At 44.4% G+C, this 11,375-nt stretch overlaps 1 protein-coding gene across 1 annotated transcript; it reads left to right on the top strand.

Moving 5' to 3' along the window:
• The first annotated feature begins 3,113 nt into the window (after positions 1–3,113).
• Positions 3,114–3,554, top strand: LOC110722468 (uncharacterized mitochondrial protein AtMg00240-like). Its single transcript, XM_021901738.1, has one exon. It carries the CDS (start codon positions 3,114–3,116, stop codon positions 3,552–3,554), a length of 441 nt encoding a protein of 146 aa, XP_021757430.1.
• Positions 3,555–11,375: the final 7,821 nt, after the last annotated feature.

Here is an 11,375-nt window from a genome sequence, read left to right as displayed (position 1 = left end):
CATACAACTATGTTGCACAGTATGGTCATTCACGTACGCACACACATTGAAGGATCATGCATACGTAATATCTTCCCTAATTTTGATATCATATGATATAATGTTAATCGATAAGTAATATAGGTCTCTTTTTTATTATTAAACTCTTACATATTGTTATGTCAGACTTATATTTGAAATTTCCCAACTTAGTAATTTCTATTTGTTGTGAGTGCACTAGTAATTTCTATTTTCTACTATATTTTATCATGATTGCTACTGATATAATTTATCTTGTAATATTATTTTGTATAGTGAAAAATGTTGAACCTTGCCAAGCTTGAATTTGTGGCCCTTGATATTACCGGAAAGAATTATTTATCATGGGTGTTAGATGCTGAAATACACCTAGATGCTAAAGGGCTTGGTGAAACAATCAAAGAGCCTAATAAGGCAACATCTTAAGATAAGGCTAAAGCCATGATATTCCTTCGCCATCATCTACATGAAGGGCTCAAAAATGAATATTTAACTATGAAAGACCCACAAATTCTTTGGAGTAATCTAAAGGAAAGATATGACCACCAAAAAACAATGATACTCCCTAAAGCTCGTTATGATTGGTTGAATTTGAGATTGCAAGATTTTAAATCTATTAGTGAATATAACTTAGCTATGTTCAAGATAACTTCCAAATTGAAATTATGTGGAGAAAATATTACTGATTTAGAAATGCTTGAAAAGACATACTCCACTTTTCATGCAAACAATGTTGTCCTGCAGACACAATATAGAGAGAAAGGATTTACCAAATATTCTGAATTAATATCTTGCCTTCTTGTGGCTGAGAAAAATAACGAGCTATTAATGAAAAATCATGAATTACGTCCTGTTGGCTCTACTCCATTCCCTGAAGCGAATGTGACAACCCATCACGGGAAAGAAACTATCAACAGAGACCATTCCAGCAGTAGTGGTCGAGGTAGAGGTCGCGATCGCGGTCGTGGTCGTGGGCATGGATATGGTAGAGGTCGTGGAGGTCACTTTAAAAACTCACATTCTCACCAGAAGTGGGAACGTAGGGATGATAAAGTTAATAAAGAGAGAAGTGAGACTGATATATGTTACCGTTGTGGAGTGAAAGGACATTGGTCTCGGGTTTGTAGAACTCCAAAGCATCTTGTTGAACTTTACCAAGAATCATTGAAAAAATGAAAGAAATTTGAGGCAAACCTTGTTCTTGAAGATGGTAATGATGATTTTGATTATGGCAATACAACTCATCTAGAAGTTGCTGATTTCTTCACTTCCCCGGAAGGGAATACTTTTGATTTTGGCAATACAACTCATCTAGAAGTTGCTGATTTCTTCACTACTCCAGAAGGGAATAATTAAAATTATATCTATTTGTATGAATTTTGAGTAATAGACTCAATCTAGTGATTTACTTATGTTAATTTCTATGATTGTAATAAGGACATTATATGCTTTGTAAATTTATAAACTATTTGGGTGTTTTAATTGATTTATTATTTTATTATCATTAATTTTATGCTTAATTTTCTACATGTATTTTACTTCGTGGAGAACATGGATACTACTCAAGTTCAATTTACTATGAATGGTGAAGAACTATGTCTTGCCGACAGTGCAACTACTCATACAATATTTAAAAATAAAAAATATTTTTCTCATTTGATGATGAAAAGAATTAATGTGAGTACCATATCGGGTAGTACAAATATCATTGAAGGCTCCGGAAGAGCCAACATAAAATTTCCTTGGGGAACTAAAATTAAAATAATTGATGCATTATACTCCCCATTGTCTCAAAGAAATTTATTAAGGATATTCGCAATAATGGTTATCATATTGAGACAGTAAGTGAAGAAAATAATGAATTTCTTCAAATCACGACTGTAACTCAAGGCACAATACATGTTTTGGAGAAACTACCTACATTCTCCATTGGTTTGTACTACACAAAAATCAATATTATTGAATCTCATGCTATATTAAACCTGAAGTTTACTGATAACTTTGTTGTTTGGCATGACCGGTTAGGCCATCCCGGTTCCAAAGATAAGAATCCTCGGAAAATAATAGGAAAGTGACTGATGATGGTCAAATTGAAGAAATTTTTTTCGAAGGACCTCCAGAAGAGACTTTAGACATGATACAAGAAGAAATTAAGGTACCTGAAAATGAAGAAATTTCAATAAATTACATCATGTCTGGAATTACATGGAACCGAAATCAAATCGACGACAATGATGTTTTTGCTTACAACATAGCATTAAATGTTTTGGTTAATAATGAGGATCATGAAACAAAATCCATTGACGAATGTAAACAAAGAAATGATTGGCCAAAATGGAAAGATGCAATTGAAGCGGAATTAAAATCTCTAGGAAAAAGAGAAGTATTCGGACCTGTAGTCCGTACACCTGGAGGTGTAAAACCAGTGGGATATAAATGGGTCTTTGTGCGAAAGAGAAATGAAAAGGGTGAAGTTGTAAGACATAAGGCATGATTAGTTGCACAAGGATTCTCACAAAGGCCTGGTATTGATTATGAGGAGACATACTCTCCTGTGGTGGATGCGACTACTTTTAGATTTCTGATTAGTCTGGAAATAAGAGAAGGACTTGACTTACGTTTGATGGATGTAGTAATAGCTTATTTATATGGTCCACTTGATAATGACATTTATATGAAGCTCCCAGAAGGTTTTAAGCTGCCAGAAACAACAAAGTCTAGTTCTCGAGAACAATTCTGTATTAAATTAAACAAATCTCTTTATGGATTAAAACAATCTGGGCGTATGTGGTATAACCGTCTAAGTGAGTATTTGTTGAAAGAAGGTTATAAGAATGATCCTATTAGCCCATGTATTTTTATAAAGAAATTTGGATCAGGATTTGTTATAATTGCAGTGTATATATGTTGATGATTTGAATATCATTGGAACTCCTGAAGAGATTTCAGTAACCGTCGATTGTTTAAAGAAAGAATTTGAAATGAAAGATCTTGGAAAGACAAAATTTTGCTTAGGGTTACAAATAGAACACCTAGAGAATGGAATCCTTGTGCATCAATCAACATACATAGAAAAAGTTCTAAAAAGATTTTATATGGATACAGCGCATCCATTGAGCAGCCCTATGGTTGTAAGATCCCTTGATGTAGAGAAGGATCCTTTTCGACCTCGGAATAATGATGAGGAATTTCTTGGTCCTGAAGTACCATACCTTAGTGCAATTGGAGCATTACTGTACCTTGCAAGTCATACACGACCCGACATATCATTTTCAGTTAATTTATTGGCAAGATTTAGTTCATGTCCAACCCGAAGGCATTGGAATGGGATTAAACATATACTTCGTTACCTCCAAGGTATGAAGGATATGGGTTTATTTTTCCCTAAATTGTCCAAAGAAAATTTGGTTGGTTTTGCAGATGCAGGTTATTTGTCTGATCCACATAATGCTCGATCACAAACTGGATATGTGTTCACATACGGTGGTACTGCCATTTCTTGGCGTTCCATGAAACAAACCATTGCAGCTAATTAGGGGATTTTTCCCTACCAATCATCATCTGACAAGTGGACCAATCATGGCCTACCATGTGTCGGCCACATGGGCTAATAGGAGTTTGCCACGTGTCAGGCGTTGATATGTCCACCATGGACCAGTTGTGTCACGCCACGTGACCTCCGTATGCCAAGCAGGCCACCTAGGCCCAAATTCCGAGGGAAGCCCAGTCAGCCCTAGGTTAACCAAAACCTAGGATTTGACACGTTTCCCAAGGTTATAAATACTCTAATTAATCCTCATTAATGAAAAAAAGGCAATTAATTACTCTGACCTAGAGAAAACCTTTACTTTTTCCGCATTTATTTCTCCTAAAACAAGTACTAACTTGACCGTCGGAGGCGGAGATCCCACCACCCGGAGTCTCCGTTGTTTTGCAGGTACAGGCGCACGGTTTCAGTCCCGGAATTGTAACTCTCTCGCAGGACATCAGAAAACCCCGAAACATTTTGGCGCCGTCTGTGGGGAGAGTACTTTCGAGATGGAATCACAGTCTGTACCGAATCCAGAAGAGAGGCGTCCAGTGGACGACCCTCAAGTCTACTCAGATCAAGATACTGAAAATGAGGTCGAGGTTGAAGCACACACGTGTAGGGTTTCGTAGTGACCCGACACTACGCGGAAGGAAACCCCCCCAAGACCCGCCCCTTAATTAAAGAAATTAACAAGCATAATAAACTTAATCAAGCAAGACTAAGAACAAGAATTATACCTTTGTTGCGTGCTTCGCTCCCGAAGAGCTCTTACTTCAAAATCCCGAAACTACGAGATCTCCGACGGATAGTACCCTCGACCCGACCCGAGCGTCCCAAGTCTTGAAGGTTAGTCAAGACCCGGACAAAACAAAACTATGAGTTTTACGAATCAAAGGTTTACACTAATTACAAGAGTTGCCTTTTTAATTCCACTCAAGGTTGTGTATTTCCCAATACCATGCCTTTGGTATTTATAGGGAAATGCACCCTTGAACTTCATTTCCAACCAATGTGGGAGAATGAATAAATTTGATAATTAATTTATTTCCAAAATAAATTAATAATTAAATTCAATCACAATGCAACAAGTGTCAAGGGGAGAGAGAAGGTTAGGTGAGGACCATGAAGAGGTGGGGGGGGGGGACCATTGCCTTGCTCCCCAAGGCTTTGCCCAAGCCTTGGTCCCCACCCCTCACAAAACCGCCTTAAGCAAGGGGTTGCTGGGCTGCTGCCAACTAGCACGCCAGCTAGCAGTGCCAGCTAGCCCAGCCAGCTAGCACCAGCCCAGCCAACAGCCTCGCATCCCCAGCCAGGCAATGCGTGCTGGCGCTGGGCGATGCTTGTGCTGCTGCTGCGTGCCAGTGCTAGGCACTGGTGCTGGCCCTCGCCTCTCTCGCACATGCTCGCATAGCCAGCATGCGTGCTGCTAGCGAGCCACGCATGCTGGCCCCTTGCCTTGCCAGCCACACGCACCACCCTTGCACATACACTCGCATCCCTCGCTGCACCTCTCGTACACGCATATGCCTCGCACGCCTTGCTAGCCCAGCCAGCAAGCCTAGGCACGCAAGGGCCCAGCATGCGTGCTGGGCGATGCTGCCAGGCATCCTCGCACTAGCACACGCCAGTGCCTAGCACTGCTATGGCTGTGCTTGATGCGAGGCACGCACACGCACATGCACATGCGCCAGTGCCTAACACTGCGATGGCTGTGCTTGGTGCGTGTGTGGCCCTGCCATGCGCACCTAAGTATCCAGGCAAGCACGTTGCTGTGCTGCGATGGTGCGCCTAGGCTGCGATGGTCAGCGATGGTGCCTAGGCATCATGCTAGGGCTGCGATAGCGCCTAGGCATGATGTTAGGGCTGCGATGGGCTGCGATTGTGTGCCTAGCACACCTAGTGTGCTTAGGCTTGCGCCTAGCCATGCTAGGTGCATGCTAGCTCGAACTAGCCTAGCATCCACATGGTTAGACCGTTGTGGTGCTACGGCTATGCTCGTACTTGTCGCTTGTGATTTTGTGACGCTCGGCCTCGACACCCTTGGCTCGACATCCGACGTCTGTATTCGTAAAACTCTGTCGACTCATTAAATCCTTTCGGATTAATTCGTCGTCTCGGATTGGTGATTCGATTGGGTTCGACCCGAAGGGTTCAGTTAAGATTAAGCTGTAACATCAATTGTACATTGATATTACTGATCGGAAGCCGCCTCCACCTAGGCATTCCGATCACTTGACCTTACTGAAGAATTTGCTCTGTAATAATTCTGAACCCTCTAACGGAAGAATACACTTGTTGGAAGGACACCATTCCTTTCAACACGGCCTCAGATGGGACCCTAAGGGCCCGACACACCCGTCACACCGAAACGAAAGAACGGGTAGATTACCAAGCTGGACCTAGCAATCCAGCCGACCCATCGCCTGAGCAACAACAGGCGGCTGAAGGATCCGCTCCCATTACAAGGAACGAACTCATGACTTTCATGAGGGTGTTCAAGGGAGAGATCCAAGAGTTGATTAATAAGAAGACGCCTGTTCCCTCCAAGGAGCAGTCGGCTAGAAAGCCTTCTCAGTCTGGAAGAAGGAAACTTGTGCAGGGTCGAGAGGCGACTCCTCACCCTAATTCTAGGAAGTGGGAACCGCCTGTGATTGACTTAACAAAGTATCGCTTTCCCTCACCAGGGAAAAGAAAGCCCATTCGTCATGTAAAAGCGGATGGGTCAAAGAAAACTTATTCAGATGCTCGACTGTTGCTAGAGCAAAAGAAGAATGACCGACTGTCAGAGTCGGCCTCTACTTCAGATTTTCAAGATAGTTTTCATAATACCTCCATGGGGTATACTCAATCAAATTATGAGAGTCAGACAGGCGGTACCTCCCGTCGGTCCGGAACTCATAACAATTAGTCGGTACCAAATGTACCATACGTACCGCAACAACAATACTTCTTGCAACCTCCTTTGTTTGGAGGGCAGGCGACCATTGGACTGGCAACTACGGTTGCTCAGACTTGGAGAACAGTCGTCCGCCTTCTCCAAGGAAATTATTGAGGCCGCCCAGCCGGCTAAGGTGAAGAATGTCTTAGTAGGCGCCTATGATGGCACCACTAATCCAGAAGATCATTAAATGGCGTTCACCAGCCTAATGTACCTCCAAGGGTTGGATGATCCCACTTGATGCAAGTGCTTCCCAGCCACTCTCAAGGGAATTGCACAACAATGGTTCGGCAACCTGCCGACTGGTTGTGTGAATAACTTCAAAACACTTGCCTACTTGTTCACCTCCAATTTTGCTATGAACATCCCTGCTAAGAAGACGACCCTTGACTTAGGGACAATTCAGCAGGGTGAGAAGGAGGGACTCCGTTCCTACATCAGGCGGTTGAACCTGATGATGATTCAAATACAAGGGTTGCCGGATGAGGTAGCCTACACTGACTTTTTCAGAGGTCTCAAGGATGGGTCGACCTTCAAGTTCGATTTGGTCCGAAAGAGGGTTGCGACTCTCCAGGAAGCATTGATTGAAGCTGAAGCCTATATACAGGCGACTGATCTATAAAACACTGGAAAACAGTCAGATGGAAGGAGATCTGACAAAAAAAGAAAGCCGACAAAAGCAGTCGGCAAATAAAGATGAGAAAAAGAGGAAAGAAGTCTGGGCGGCCGACTCATCTGGACAGCCGGCCCAGATAAAGAAGAAAGAATTCAAACTATACTCTCCCAAGTATGCGTTCAACAAGGATAGCCAAGCTATCCTCAAAGAAATCAAGAGCCGGATCTCAATCGAGAATCCGGCCCCCATGAAGGGTTCTGTAAGCAATCGGAACCAGGATAAATTCTGCCATTTTCATGAAGATGGTCATGAAACCAATGAATGTATTAGCCTTATGCGCTACCTGGACCGCCTGGCTGAAAAAGGCGACCTTGACTCCTATGTCAAGAAGTCCAAGGGGAATACTCACCCAAAGAACAAGCAGTCGGCTAAGAAGAATCACCGGCCGACCGACAGTTCTGATAATGATGACGTAGTCGTCTACACTATAGCCGACGGCTTCTCAGAAGCCGCCCCCACTATAAGGGGCAACAAAGACAATATCAGGCGGCTAGATGTTAATTCCGTTCACCAAGGACGGACCGCCAAGAGTTCATTCCCAGAAATTGTCATCACAGAAGAGGATCTAGGAGGTGTTAAGGGGCCGCATGATGACCCCATTGTCATTGAATGTAAGGTGGCCAACCAAAGAGTTGGCCGAATCCTCATAGATACTGGTAGTTCTTCTGATCTCATCAGCAACAAGTGCTTGGCAAAGCTCAAGTACAAAACTGATTGCATACATCCGGTATCTCACCCTTTAGTAGGGTTTGGAGGAAGTGTTGTACACCCAGTGGGACGAGTGGATCTGCCCATCCGCCTGGGTGAGAAAGGGGAGGGTCATCACATGGTGGTTCGGTTCTTGGTAGTTGAAAAACTGTCTGCCTACAATATAATATTGGGACGGCCCACCCTGAATAACTCTAAAGCTGTCATTATACCCTCTCTTATGCTGCTCAAATTCGAGAGGGATGATGGAACAGTCGGCTCCCTAAGGGGAGATCAAAAGATGGCACGAGAGTGTTACCTCTCGGATATCAAACCCACTGTGGCGGCTGCTGGCCCAAGTGGTGAAAGAACTGACCTTGAACTCATCAAGGAGGATGCGCCTACTCAAATGGCAGGCGGCAAGAAAAGGAAGGCTACCCAATTGGGGGACGAGAGAAAAGAAAAAAGATAGCAATCACTGGCAAAGGAGTGGTCGGACGAATTCCGCCCTCAGCCGGCTGGCGACCACACGGATGTTGTCTTGGACGACTCACCTCCTGACCGAACAGTCAAGGTTGGGACGACTGCTCTTGGAGTTTTAGGTGAGGATTTTCACCAAGTGTTGAAGGAATTCAAAGATATTTTCGCATTCGAAGTTCATTAAATGCCAGGCATCAGCCCTAACCTGGCTGTACATAAATTGGCTGTGGATCCGAAAAAGAAGCCGGTCAGGCAAAAGAAGCGGAACCATGGTGAAGAAAGAAGTCAGGCGGCTGCTGCCGAGGTTAAAAAGCTGCTTGATGCAGGGTTCATTCGGCAATGCTACTTCCCTGACTGGGTTACAAATGTGGTACTAGTAAAGAAGCTGAATGGTACCTAGCGAATATGTGTGGACTACACTGATTTGAACAAAGCATGCCCCAAAGATAGCTATCCATTGCCTAATATTGACAACCTGGTCGACTCAACAGCCGGCCATGCTTTAATGAGCTTCATGGACGCCTACTCTGGCTTCCATCAGATTCTTTTGTGGAAGAAAGATTAGGAGAAGACGGCATTCGTCACTGATCAAGGGCTGTATTGTTACACGGTCATGCCGTTTGGTTTGAAGAACGCCCCAGTTACCTTTCAAAGAATGATAAATACGATCTTCTTTAACCAAATTGGAAGTAATGTCGAGGCATACATAGATGATATGATTGTTAAGTCCAAACTTCAGACGGATCATCTGGCGGACCTCCGAGAAACATTCACCACACTCAGGCGGCACCATGTCATGCTCAATCCCAAGAAATGTGTTTTTGGGGTTGAGTCTGGGAAGTTTCTCGGATTCCTTATTAATCAAAGAGGTATAGAGGCGAACCCTGAGAAAGTGCAGGCGGTCATTGACATGTAGTCACCTCGCACCGTCCGAGAGGTTCAGAAATTAACAGGTTGTCTAGCAGCTCTTGGAAGATTTCTCAGCCGATCAGGCGACAAGTGCCTTTACTTTTTCCAGGCAATAAAGAAGAAGGCAAGGTTTGAATGGGGGCCGGATGCTGAGGCGGCCTTCTTAAAGCTGAAAGTTCATCTGCATTCCTTGCCAAGGCTGGTCAGTCCCTTGCCTAAAGAAGTGCTCTACATGTATATGGTAGTATCTGACCATGCTCTAAGCGCCGTCCCCCTTGCTGAAAGAGACGGCTGCCAGCTCCCGGTCTACTTTGTCAGCCATGTGTTGAAGAATGCCGAGTTGAGGTACCCCTTAGTGGAAAAATTCGGTCTTGCTCTCTTCATGGCCGTGAAAAAATTGAAGCCTTACTTCTTGGCACATTCAGTCGTCGTATACACAGATCAGCCGATCAAGCGACCACTGACAACCATGGAGTCGTCAGGCCGGATGATCAAATGGGCGATAGAGATTCAGAGCCTTGAAATCACATTCGAGCCAAGAAAAGCAGTAAAGGGGCAAGCATTTGCTGATTTTATTGTAGAGATGACTCGGCCCTCTGATTCTCAAATTCCAGACCAAGTCTGGAAGGTCTATGTGGACGGGAGCTCCACCTCAAATGGTTGTGGAGCAGGCGTCATATGTCAGTCGCCAGAAGGCGACAGGTATGAGTATGCTCTACGTTTTAACTTCCAAGCCTCGAACAATGAGGCAGATTATGAAGCTTTACTGGCCGGTATCCGCATGTGCAAGGCGGTTGGGGCTAGAAGAATAGACACCTGCTCTGACTCACAATTGATAGTGAGCCAGTATAATGGCGAATACGAAGCAACCCATCCGACCATGATTAAATATTTGCAGGCGGTACGACAAGCAGTCGGGTCCCTTGAAGAGTTTCATCTGACTCAAGTGCCCAGATCTTAGGATAACCAGGCGGATGCTCTCTCAAAATTGGCCTCCTCGGCCTCCTGTGATACTCCAAGAACTGTCTTCTAGGAAGTTATGGAGAAGAGAAGTATTGAAGAAGATCCTTTTGGAATTCTAGATCGATGTTCAACCTGGATGGACCCAATCAGGGCATACTTAATAGACGGCACCTTGCCGGATGATCATTGCCAGGCGGCTTTATTGAAAAAGCGAGCGTCCAGTTTTGGGATACGAAAAGGGGAACTCTTCAAGAAAGGGTACCTTCAACCCCTCTTGAAATGTGTTACCCCAGAAAAAGGACGAGAGGTCTTAGAAGATCTGCATTCTGGATATTGCGCCTCTCATGTAAGCGGCAGGTCGCTTACTCAACGAGCAAGGCGGCAGGGTTACTTTTGGCCTACCTTAAAAGCAGATGCCATGGAGATGGTGAAAAAATGTGACAAGTGTCAAAGGTTTGGCAAACTAATTCACCGACCGGCTGCTGATCTCACTGCCATCCATAGCCCACTACCGTTTGCTTAGTGGGGCATGGATATCCTTGGTCCCTATACGCCTGCTACAGGCGGCAGGAGGTACATACTTGTTGCAGTAGACTACTTCACCAAATGGGTAGAGGCAAAGGCTATTAAGGGAATCAAGACGAAGGATGTGATCTCATTCATCTGGAAAAATGTCATCACTCGGTTTGGGGTGCCCATGTCTATGGTTTTTGATAACGGTCCCCAATTTGAGACGCCCGTTCTCAAAAATTGGCTGGGAGACCAAGGCATCTCACACTGCTTTGCATCAGTCAGCCGTCCCCAAGCAAACGGCTAAGTAGAAGCTTTCAATAAGATCATCTCAGACGGTCTTAAGAAGAAGATTGAACGAGCAGGCGGCCTATGGGCAGACGAACTACCACATGTTCTCTGGGCCATTAGGACGACTAAAAAAAGGTCGACTGGAGAAACTTCGTTCCTCCTAACTTATGGTGAAGAAGCTGTTCTTCCAATTGAACACTACGAGCCGACGCTTCGAGTAATGTTGTATGACGAAGAGGCGAACTGGGAGTCCATGCGCCTGGCATTGGATTCACTTCCAGTACAAAGGGGTAGTGAAGCCCTGCGCCATGAAATCTACCACCTGAGAATGACAAGGTCATATAACAAAAGAGTGCGCAGGCGTCCACTCA

This window comes from Chenopodium quinoa, unplaced genomic scaffold, assembly GCF_001683475.1.
Source record: "Chenopodium quinoa cultivar QQ74 unplaced genomic scaffold, ASM168347v1, whole genome shotgun sequence".
In the NCBI taxonomy this organism is placed as follows: Eukaryota; Viridiplantae; Streptophyta; class Magnoliopsida; order Caryophyllales; family Amaranthaceae; genus Chenopodium; species Chenopodium quinoa.
The sequence above is the reverse complement of the archived record's forward strand: the minus strand, read 5'-3'. Positions and strand labels throughout refer to the sequence as shown.

Excerpts from the sequence above, each read along its gene's own strand:
- LOC110722468 (XM_021901738.1), top strand. The coding sequence starts at position 3,114 with ATGGATACAGCGCATCCATTGAGCAGCCCTATGGTTGTAAGATCCCTT.